Source organism: Ruditapes philippinarum, unplaced genomic scaffold (assembly GCF_026571515.1).
Source record: "Ruditapes philippinarum isolate M1 unplaced genomic scaffold, ASM2657151v2 ctg359_1_1_1_1, whole genome shotgun sequence".
Classification (NCBI taxonomy): Eukaryota; Metazoa; Mollusca; class Bivalvia; order Venerida; family Veneridae; genus Ruditapes; species Ruditapes philippinarum.
The window spans coordinates 338,391-350,793 of record NW_026863896.1 but is presented as its reverse complement, the minus strand read 5'-3'; the positions used below and the strand labels follow the sequence as shown (position 1 = coordinate 350,793).

Sequence of the window (12,403 nt, the reverse complement as noted above, 5' to 3'; positions counted from 1 at the left end):
GCTTAATTTCTTTAATGTGATAACATTGTTTGTTGGTTTATTAAAAGTATTGTCTTTTCGTCATCTCTGAAGTGTTTCAAATTCTTACGATTGATCAACTTGTCTTATGTCAACTAAATTTTGATTAAAAAGTAAATATCAAATGAGATGATTGTCAAATACAAAAACATGTGTAAGCAATGCGATTAGACGGATTAACTAAGGGATTGTGTAAACTCTTCGTGAGTGTCTCGCGCGCATCTGATGCTGCGGGCGGTTGCCTCGGTAATAAAAAGGGGCCATGACCTCTTAAAGGTGGGCGTCCAACAGTCAAACGAGCTAGACATCTACGTGAACTAACTAATTTTGACCCAGACACTTTTGGTATAAATTGATAAAAGCCAAGATTAGTTTATACTTCATAATCAATATTTTCTGACAAAGTTGGTTGTCCGACAAAATCAAATTTTTCTTGTTTTACCCTTTGGTACGTGAAACTAACTAAAATAAAGTCATAATATAAAAGACAATAAAGTTCGTAATGACATTTATTTTGAAAGCAGGAATATTCATAAAACTGTACCAATTCAGCTTTGTCTTAAGTAACCGGCTGATCTTTTTTAAGAGCTTCTGTGACATGCTTTACGTACAAGAAGAGTAAAATAATTAAATGCTATGTGTATTTAACTCTTCTTCGGTTAAAAAACAAAACAACTGGTTAAAATATTAAGGTGTGTGCACAGTCTAGTTCGGTGCATTGGAGTGTTTTTGGTTAATAGGAAGCGGCTTTGTGTCAAAATTCTTATATCGGCACTTATTCACTTACTTGATAGCTCCTAATGCGTTTTAAGAGATATTTAAGATAAAGAATTAGACAGGAGAGCAGGAACAAGTACCTTTAATGTTTAAACAAATAACTTCATCCGTTCAAGTGTTCTGTGTCGTGCACACACTGAGGGTTTATTTGAAATTTACAGACAACAGTTTTAACAAACTCCTGTACGGGTTTTTGTAAATTGTAAATTTGCACACAGGCGCAGTTAATGCATTTATAATGCGTATAACACTCACTTTGGATACGGTAAGATGTTGGAAATATGTATCCATGCTTAAATACACTGTCAATGATATCACGGTGACATTTGAAATATGATATAAGAATTAGGTTTAGATATGTTAGAGTGGATTGATTTTAATAAAACAAATTTTGAAAATGTTAAAGATGGGTCGTATAGCAAAGTAAAATATACATACTTAGACTGAAGTAGATATATCTCGCCTACAGTTTTTTAGACAGATGAAATTAATTTTATTTTTACAAATAGTTTTCGAATTGAATTATGCATATATTGTGATATGGTATATTAAAAAAATCTGTAAGGGATCAATACATCCGTAGATGGAAAGGAATCGTCATTTGTACTAATGTGTCATCTAAAGTTGCATTAGCCATTCTAAGAAAAATTAAATATTTGAAAGGGATTGTGTTTTGGCGTCTTTATTCGTTAAAGAGATTTTTTTATTTCTGCACTAGTAGATGAAGTATTAGTCCGAATTAGCCTATGTTATAATGGCACAAGTAAAATTATATGGTTTGCAGTGTAAAATGTGACCTTCTTTTCGCTTAATATAGCACACTATTGCAGCAGGTCTTGAAGACAGTAAAGAAGAAATACACTAAAGAACTTACCAAAGGCGAGTAGAAAGCCGATGAATCTGTATTCAAAGGCATGTAACTCTGAGTCGGGTAATGTGGTGAGGTATACATGCTTTCTCCTAAACCAGGGACTCGGCTATAAGCACTAAGCAGTCCAGATCCGTATTGGCACGAGCAGACGCTTTGTCCTGTATGAGGGTCGGTTATTATTGGCCGACCATTTTCACAGCAAGATGTGTTAAGAGACGATGTAAGAGAAGTCAAAGAACCAGATGGCGCTGCAGGAGGTGGCGGTGGTACTGGTGGTATGGGGGTAGATGTCATCAAAAGCTGCAGAGAGAAAGAGATAAAACACAGGTAAATAATAAATCTCAGAGTTACAGCTACTTCCTTTGCAATTTGTCAGGCGCCACAAAAAAGCATAAGTCATTTTTGCAAACATGTCAGATTATCATTTTAATTATTATAGATATAAGTGCTGTTAGAGGTCGAGCTGTAAAATTGTTCTTGCATGGTAGAATGTTATCTTGCATGTATAAGGTCTGATGAATATATTTGAAATTGATAGACATTTAATCTGAACTTTACTTCTTATTTATTTTTAGAAAATCGTTTTAAAGTAATGCAATTTTAAAGTATGGAAGAGACAAATTAAATTAAATCAGTAAAGATATTTTTAAAGGCTATAAAGATATGAGTACAAATAATAAAATTAACAAAACACTTTTTTTCTTTAAAAAATCAACAATAAAATACTACAATTTGATAAGGAATTTTTGATAAAAAATTAATACTGAACTATAAAAACGTGTTCGAATTATTCTATTCAAAGATCTTGTGGCTTTTTCTTATTCTTCATATTTAAGATTATATAACTATGGTTGTCCTTTTCGAAAGATAAGCAAATTTTGATGAAATTCTAAAATAAACCACACGTGCGTGATGACATTCTTTCTTCTATAAAAATACATGCAATCTTAACTAATGGAATTCCATGATACAGACCCATGAATGTTGGATAAAAGAAAATTTGATAGTGAATATGATATTATATCAACAAGATATATTCAATTAACTTAAACAAAGTTTTTTAATTGACAAATATTTGCAGGCACATTTCAACACGTGAACTAGATATATATCTGAAAGCAAGTTTCTAAAAACAGTCAAATCTTACAATAACTTCACAGCAAAACCAAGTTGAAACCGATATCTGACAATGATGCAGATAGTTGCATTTGGCGTTGCACCATTGCAAAGCATTAGATTTACTCTCAGACAATTGATTTAGATTGCAATGGTTGTCTGTGCCCCAAGACAACATCAAACAAGCTGCAATGGCGTTTTGTTTTACGGGAAAGATTTCAGTGATCCAATGCAATAAAGTAAGGAGGCAAGACCGAGCGCAATTGCACGATTTCTGCGCAGATAACTTGTAAAAATAGTATCTTTTATCTTATCTCGTTGGATTCTGTGCCAGGTCCGAACATGATGGAGTTGGTTTACACCTTGGGTACATGATACTAAAGAAATTTAAATTCAAGAATTCTGTACCTACAAACCTTGTTCCGCAGGAAGCAATCTAATGGAATTTCCAGATAATATAAATAAATATTTGAAAATTAAATTGACCTTTCCAGCGCGTAAATGCCTGTATTCAGTGTCAGCGACAACCTTATTTTCATCAGGAAAAGTAAATCACTTACAAAAAGAATAACATCTTCTTCGAAAGGGACCACATCATCTTAGAACACTTTATCATTTTCACAATACTTATTATCTTTTATATTTAAAGTTTGTGATGAAACTTCGCATTAAAGTTTTATCGTACCTTGTGATACGAGTTGTTTGACGTTCAGTATCACTTATTTATTATCATATTGTCATGACTTTTATTTGTTTTATATATGCAATAAACTAAATCCGCCCATATGACGGATCGATTGTTTAAATTGCCCCTGCTGGTGTATTATCTTGTTTATGTTTTCATTTTCTCACTTTATTCTTAGGTTCATTTTTTAAAACATATAACGATGTTTTGTTGTCAACATACGCTCTGCAAATATTTTTTCCTACAAGATGAACAACTATTTTTGACTTTTACATATTATCAGTTGTATTATGTAACGAAATCATGTTGACGAAACACTAGAGTAGAAAGGATTTGCTTGTTCCACATACCATTTTTGTAACTAAATTATATATGTTAAAATTAACGTATAAATTCAAATTGAAAAATAAGAGAATTTAGTGTTATTTAATTCGACTTTAGAGAAGAATTATTTATATGTGTGTAAACATAAATAATGCTGTGTTTTACATGTAAATAATTTTATATTTCAACATATGTTTTAACATAGTATTATCCAATATTTGCTTATTAAATGTAATTATTTCGCTATTGCGCTATTGCTGTTTTATTTTGCGAATAAGTTCTCGGTATACAATAAGGTAAAACACCATATTAAAACAAGGCAAAACAAAATGTTGTTTTGTATTTATCAGATTTTTCAAACAAAATGGCGAAAGAAGTCCCTTGATTTATTGATTCAGCCCACTTTCATATTTATATTTCATATTCATTTTAAAAAATATGAAATATATTTGACTGATATAGCACCATATTTCATGGGTAAAATCAAATATTTCAACTTATTTTAGATAATATTTCTATATAGTGAATATATCTGAATAATCTTAATGAAATAAATTACAAAGTTTTATAACATTTCAAGAAATAATGGAAATAACAAGGACCTTTGCGTATACTTTCAATATAGATACATGGATATGGGGAAAGAAAAATAAGCCAATATTTGATATATATTAAAAAAGAACATCACACCTCGGTAAATTGTTATTGTACATGTGTTATTTAAGATAACTATACTATACTTATGATGATATCTATAATATGATGACTACTTAAATGCAATATAAAATTCGAATATCACTTTAATATAACATTACGGTATTACCACACCGGCTTTGATATTGACGACTTGCAGACAGCGGTATCCTATATTTCACTGTAGAAAACACCACTTGCCCCTATATTATCACAGACGGAAATGTTGCTTAATTGATTGACGGCTTTCTCTGCTGACTCAATATTTGATGTAATGATGCGAATAATCCCCCACCCACTCGCTCAAAGGTAAACGTTCCCTTATCAAGTGCAAATATAATTGTTTTCCAAATATTGATGCATATCTTTATCCTATTTACAATCGGAATTGTGGTCAAAAATAATTTATTTGTGCATCTTATTTTTATTTTTTTATTTACGTCTTTTGCAAAATATATTACATTTTACTGCTATTCTTGTTGGCTAAAATGCAAGCTTAAATCAATACATTGACAGAATTCAAAAAGCTTAAACAATGATTAAATTAATATAACATGTGTTGTTAAATACTTTTGTGGTTATATTTATTTTACTTTGTTCTTAACATAAATCAGATACTTTAAATATTTTTTTCTCTTCTGAGAAGCAATGTTCTACTAACCTCTAAAAACATTGAGCAAAATATTTGCTGAATATTTCATTACATTACACTTTTCACATTGTATTTCTAATCTATATTTTTTCCTTTTATAGGGTCTTGTGTGCTTTTAATGAATATAATACCTGAATTTAATTCCAAGACGGAAAAATGACAAAAAGAAATTGATCTTCGCCGATAGATTGTCTTTACTACAGGAAATATAAACTTTAATTCATCTTTAATTAAGAGAGTCTCAGAGACACAATCCATTTGGTAATTGTGTGGAATACCTTCTTTTTTATTTTCCTGATTTAGAATAATAATAATTTCCTGATATCACTGATGCTTCCTTAGTTTAATGGAAATAATTGTATCGATTTTTTTTCTTGCAATTATTGAGCTCTTTGTTGTTTAGAGCTTTTATTTCTATTATATCTTTAACACCTTCATGTGAGTATTTTCATAATATTCAGATTAAAAAAACACAACACAACATAAATATTTCAATGGTAATTTTAGATTTTTGTGTTTATTGCTCTCAATAGTAGTTTTCAATGTGTTCAGGAAATGATTTTATAACTAAGCAAAATGCTTTTTATCCGATATGTTTATTATATAATAGTTTACTAAAAGAAAATTCTGAATGCAGGCCGCCTTACACCGCCTCCCGAAGCTTTTATTTATATCTATTTATAAATAAATGCAAAATTTTAATAAAAGATACCAAATAATTGAAAAAAACAGACTTGAAATTATTAAATGTCTATTTAAAAAATATTAAAGTTTAAAATACTACAAATAAGAATCATAATAATTAAATACCAGACCGTATATCATTAATGTCTTAAGGTTAAACTTTAAAATACTTTTAAAGGTTTGGTAAAGTGATAAAACTTTTCGTTTTAGAATATAAAGTGAACTTATAAGTTAACAAGACACGTTAACAATTACCGGTTTGATTAATACAAAGAAATGAGCTTTCCAGAAGTCTGTGGAAATGATCAGGATAAGCTATATAACAGCTCCATGGTAAACTTATACCTATATATCATGTGCATTGATATAAAATCCAAATGAAAAATTTGCTTTATGATTTATATAGCCGATGTGTATTAGGGGTGGTGCCAATATCTAGTTCCTTGACAGATTTATTTGAGAACTTATCTTTTTTATATTCATTTTTGAAAAACAGAAAGATTTATCAATTTGTTGCTGTTCAATAAAAAGCAAGAGAATTTCAAATGATTTCAAAAGTGTTCTTGCAGTTAAAAGGTATTTATAATTTTATTATGAGCATATGTTTAAAATGTTAAATAAAAATGTAATTTTAAACTAAACATAGTTCATGAATTACATAAACTTAAAAAGTACAAAGTTACATCTTTATAACTTATTTACATTATTCTATTTTCGTAACATAGATTATTTATAAAAAAGAATGTTTTATATATTTTCGAGAACGTATACATTTAAAGTTCCGTAAAGTAAGGAAATAACATTAGATTTTGATACTAAAGAAATGTGTTTACAAAATAATAATACATTCTTGTGCAAAAATAACAAGTTTGCTTACAAAATATTAAGTCAAACTGATGATGTTCCATATGATGTTTAAATACAGGAAATTAATGCAAAGTCTACAGTGAAAGTGTTTCTATTATAAAAGAATAAATTATATATTCAAAAACTAAACTAAAAATCATATAAAATAAGTAAAATATTTGCTACCGAGTCATTCATTTTCAATATAAAATGAACAACAATGTCTCCAATACAGAAATAACATTAAAAATAATTCATGTTTGTTATATGAAAAGAACTATATTTAAATTGATAAAATTGTATTTACAATATTTCAGTAACATATGACCATTAATGTCACCAATACATGTTCATTTTGCAGTACAATGATACATTTTGCTTGTTAAACAAGCAAAAAACGTATTATTAAAACTAACAATTGATACAAGACACTTTGTCTTTTTCTTTTTTTTTCTTTCTATTTGTGATACAGAAATAAAAAACCACTCACGTTTGGGTCGGATTGATCCAAGTAATCTGTTTGAAAATTATTTTCCATAGTTATCATTTTGATTTAAAATAACTTAAATGTTCAGTTGATTTTGTATAATAGTTTTTTTTCCTGTATATAAATAGTATATTTAATTAATCCTTTAAATTGTATGTAGTATTCACGTGTATGTTCTTCATTATTAACACTGTCCTTAAACTTTTATCCGCGAAGTAAACGTTCTTGCAAGTTGCACGCGTGTTAGAGAAATGACGGTAAACCGTTTACGTGGTCGTTTGAAATACTGTAACGTTCGTGTATCGCATGGTCATAATTCATACGCTCATACATCTGAACAAATTAAGTCATGATGGGCTGTCAACCAAGAAACGAAAGAAAAAAAATGACTCAGGTTAACTTTTTTATCTATGACAGTCCGCTGGACGCTCATAGCCAAGGGGCAAGTTGGCGCGCTTTTAATTCGAACATTCGACGGCAACGGCGGAACTTCCATGTAAGTCACTTTTTTACATATCCTTTTATTCTCATGTCCGAAATTTAACGACGTCCATCAGCAAAACTAAGGTAGCAGTTAACAATGATATACAAATATTACGATAAACGTTTTTACAGAATGTTTGCTATTTTTGTGCATTATTACTTTTCGAGACTATTTTATTGTTTTGTATGCTTGTAACATTGTTGTTCATCTTTGATCTAAATCGTGTCATTTTTTCTATTGATATTTTACTGTTTCATCAAAAATTTATTACATAATTTATGAGAAGTGTAACTCTACGTTTATTTTCAGATTTCTCAAAATGATGAAAGAGCATTTTGCATCAAATCCTCGCTGCGTTTTCTTATCGTGATATTCGTAAGTGCCATGGCGATGGATATGCCTTTTAAAGTCAGTAGTTTTTCTTAGACTTGAAACCAGCAACATTACTTGAAAGATGTGTTTTTATATGCAGTTTACTTATAACAAAGTATCTACAAACAGTATTAAAAGTTAATCAGTCCATTTATATGAATATCCCGGATATCATTTTTGTCTCATTGTGCTTTACAAAGTAATATGAATTAGGAAACCCAAAAACCGTTGTCATAATGTCCGATTCAGACCAGACACTGATATAGTACTAAAGCAAAACGAGAAAAAAGAAGATGAAATAAATATTACACGAAGCATTACTGCATATTTCCAATCAAACAATTGTGACGTTTGGTTGTTTTAAGATGTTAGTCGTTTAAACAAGTATAGAAATAAGCAAAGCACGACAAACAATACCACATATTGAATTACAGTGACATATATTTTAGACAAGTGCAAACAAGTTAGTCCTGCAGAGACATAAACACTGTACGTATACTGATTACTTTAGCATCATTTCTTGAATCCAATGAATTCATTTGATACGTCTTGGTGATATAGTATATATTTTTTGAGAAAGAAAACTTCTTCAGATGTCTATCTAAAGCTGTATCAACCACTTTCGGATCTCGTAAATCCTCACAAATTATGACATGCCGTTGATTGACAGGCACACTGGGATCTAGTTTGTATTTTATTGGCACTTTCAACATGTGGTATTCATCAGGCATGAAATAGAGAGATAAATTTGTGTTTTGTTGCAATGCTTGATCTGGTCAATCTTAACCCGAGTCTGACCTGGAAGAAATCTCCGTAAAATTTGAAAAAAGCTGGAATTTGATTGAACTGTGTCTAGTTAATTGAGTTCAGAAAACATCGTTTTTCTGAAACTTGCGTCAACAGTACAGTACATGTTAATAAAACTTGCGTCAACGGTGAAATCATCATGGCACCAAATTTAAAGTAAAAAAAAATTAGAAATTTATAAAAATAATTCTTTGAATTGTATGGCATACCAGTCGGTGTATTTGATTAAAACAATGCATCATTTCATTTCAACTTATCAATGCATCTTTGAGAATTTGAGAAGTAGGCAAACAATTCCAAAAGTAGAATATAAATCACAGAACCAATTTTTATGGGTAAAGCTTTTACTTGATATTTAATTTTTAACATTCTCGAATTGTAACAATATAACTCAATAAAATATTACTAGCCAATTTGTCTGTGTTTTCACTTAACTGTTACTTCTTCATGTATGGGCTCCTTTTATCGTTTTTAGAAAATGATGACAATTTTTTAAAGTTATTTTAAGTTAAAACGTTTACAGACATTTTAAATGCTGTTGAAAATTTCTCGAGTTTCATTTGTAAGGTTTTTCTTTACTCATTGACCTGTTGGGGAGAAAAGAACTTGGGAATAAATCCTGAAATCTGAAATAGATGCTATCATTAAGAAAATATAAGCAAAACAGCCCGATTCTCTACTGGAAGCGAGCATGTGCTGGCGGTCGTCACCGGGTGACACATCCCGTTCTACTGACAGAAATTGCCTTTGCATAGAAACAGTAAAGTAAACAATCAACTAATTATAAACAAGAAACAAAAGGATATGGTTTTTGACTATGTTAACGTTTTTAATTTGCTTTTGCAGAAGTCAATTCAAATAAATTATTATCTGTGCTCCAATGGCGTACACAAAGCGTTAACCGGAAAGCAGGAATTCCATATAACCAGGACTATTAAAGCATTCCGGAAAATCAGAGCAAGCGGTATCTTGTTATAGTTAATTTTAAATACAAAGATAATTCTAAATGCGCAGATAATTCGTAACAATTTTAATATAATAGATTATTCATTTCGACGCTGATTATACGCTTATCTGTAACTCCTCTGGGGATAACCTAAACAAATCCGAACACACTGCAACCCCGAACAACACACAGGTCCATGAAAAATAGATGCAAGTCTCAGGCACTTGAAAATATTAGATCACATCTTAATTGGATACACATAAAAACGTCAGCTAGGAAACTGAGTTACAAACTCGATATTCTTTTACAAGAGGACTGTTGAACACCCAGGGAGAAAATTATTGCGAGTGTAGATTTACCAACAATAAAACCGCAGAAAAAGTTCAAGAAGCTTAGAATGATATAATGAATATAAGCACAGTTACGCAATATACACACGTTGTGCGGAAAAAAAGAAAATTATTTTTATAGCTGTTTTTTAAAAAATGTGGAATATATTTATACAGTTTTAACGCATTTAGGTAATATATTTGCAGATATTTGCTATCTAAGAACCGAATAAAAAAGAAATCTGTTTTTGAAGATGACTTTGACAACTGTTGCTGGGCCAACAAGTTTCGGACGACATATTGATGAGCGGATGATGTATAAAATTTGAATAATGAACTCCGACATGAAAAAAATTAATAAATTAAACTCGGATCATAATTATAACAATATAAACTTTCAGTGGCTAGCTAATTAGAATTGTATTTGACATTTTTGTTTTCAATTTTTAATTATTACAATCAATTATATTTCAATGTTCATTGGACGATTTGCTATATTACTATCAATCATATCTCACGTTAAATTCGATGACTATGATTTTCACCTATTTATTATAAGAAAAAATGCACGTGATTCTCGTGCTCTGAAACAAAATTAATTAAAATAATAAAAATAATAGTTTGGTCAAATGTTGTCTTTTTATAAATATATATTTAGATTACATTGTGTACATTAATTTATCGAGGAAGGAAAATTGTAACTTATTAAAATGTATTTTTATCACTTTATTTGTTATTTAGTGTAATATAACATTTTAGTGTTGTATAAATTGTGTATCGTTTGTTTTAGCCGGTGTTAACTATGTTGATTTTGGTGTGATTGTCTTATTTAAAGGAACAATATATTTTGAAGTTGAAATATTGGTTATTTGGAATCAGTTGAATCCCTGTTAGAGCTAAATGCATTTCACATAATATTATTTTGTTATATAAAGTTATTGTTCTATTTATAGTTAAACTTAAGTCATTTTTACAGTGACACTTATTTTAATTGCTTTTGTCAGTTTGTTGTTTTCAAAGTGATCATTTTCAAATTCAATAGTTTATTTAGTTTTTAGATAGTTTATTCATATGTTTTTAACATTCAGTCATTCATTACATAAGTGTATAAAATAGCATAAAATGTGAATATCTGAATGATATGTTTATCAGTTAAAATCATTCCGATATTTATTATTATTCTAATAGTTTTATATCTATTAGATACCTTTCAATGTAAGGTATGTTACTGTTAGAAAACATCTGGTTGAATATACTAATGTATAACGTTAATATATATACTGTATATATACAATATTACTTTGTTAACATAATATACTTGATAGAACATATGTAACTCTCTGTTTTTGTTTCTGACTATGGAACATTGTATGTGTCAAAATTAACTTTAGATAGTATTACAATGTGTTCTACATATCTATATATGTATACTTGAAACGTGTCATTTCTTAGTTGGTTTGGTTTAAACATATTTATTCAACAAAATATTTAACAAGTGAACAATATTTACAAAGTGCACTATGGGATTGGTTGATATTGAATGATATAATTTTGAAAATGACTTTACTTACCGGATCGGACAATGATGGCGGCGTGTTGTACCCTGACTGATATGACATGAAGTTCGACCGTAGAGTCCACTTATCATAACAAAAATGGTTTCAGGTTCGAATCTCTGAAAACAACTAGAACAAGTTTCTTCTTCTTAATGTAACTTTAATTCCTTGTTGAACGATCTCACTTTTTCCCCTTAAAGTTTTATGGTGCACTATTTAATATAACAATAAATCACCATTCACTTAATATCGTCAGGTATTGTCCAGGCAATAAATGAAAATATATCCGTCAAAATAAATAAGATACGCAATAAATCAAACTGCAGCGATTGTTTTTAAAATGAAACGTTCACGAAGAGAGACAATAGTGATGTCACAAGTTGAACAGATCACTGTACATGGCTATATCGGTAAAACTGTTTATCCGTATGAACCATGTATCTAATCATAGCTTTATATTTGTGCTTAGGAGATTAACATATCGCCCGTTTTGATTTTTACAACGTTGTTCACGCTATAGCCCATGTTTCACTACTTCATACAAGTAAACTACAAGCGTCAACACGATTGGCTCATGTTTAACCAACCTATTTTCCGATTGGCTGACACTGCGCGGCTTTTATCACGTACGCGCCGTGAAGATAGAAATAATTAGCAAGCTCCGCCTCTGGGCGTTCGCTTCAGCAGTGAGTTTTAGTTTTCAGATATTTTCTTGGTTTTAGCGAAATATAATAACAGGAGAGCGAAGGCTGCTTC

The 12,403-nt window shown here is 29.9% G+C and overlaps 1 protein-coding gene across 2 annotated transcripts in view; it reads right to left on the bottom strand.

Annotated features, from left to right (window-relative positions):
* Positions 1-12,173, bottom strand: part of LOC132723693 (Iroquois homeobox protein 6a-like) — a 29,658-nt gene extending 17,485 nt beyond the window's left edge. Inside the window, exons 1-2 of one of the 2 annotated variants that reach the window (XM_060708474.1) lie at positions 11,663-12,173; positions 1,670-1,966 (exon numbers count right to left, since the gene is read on the bottom strand). In XM_060708474.1, coding sequence (XP_060564457.1) covers positions 1,670-1,966; positions 11,663-11,710 — 345 coding nt within the window. In that variant the 5' untranslated portion in view covers positions 11,711-12,173. Of the gene's footprint in view, positions 1-1,669; positions 1,967-7,156; positions 7,397-11,662 lie in introns of those variants that run through there. The other variant, XM_060708473.1, reaches the window with a different exon arrangement.
* Positions 12,174-12,403: the final 230 nt, after the last annotated feature.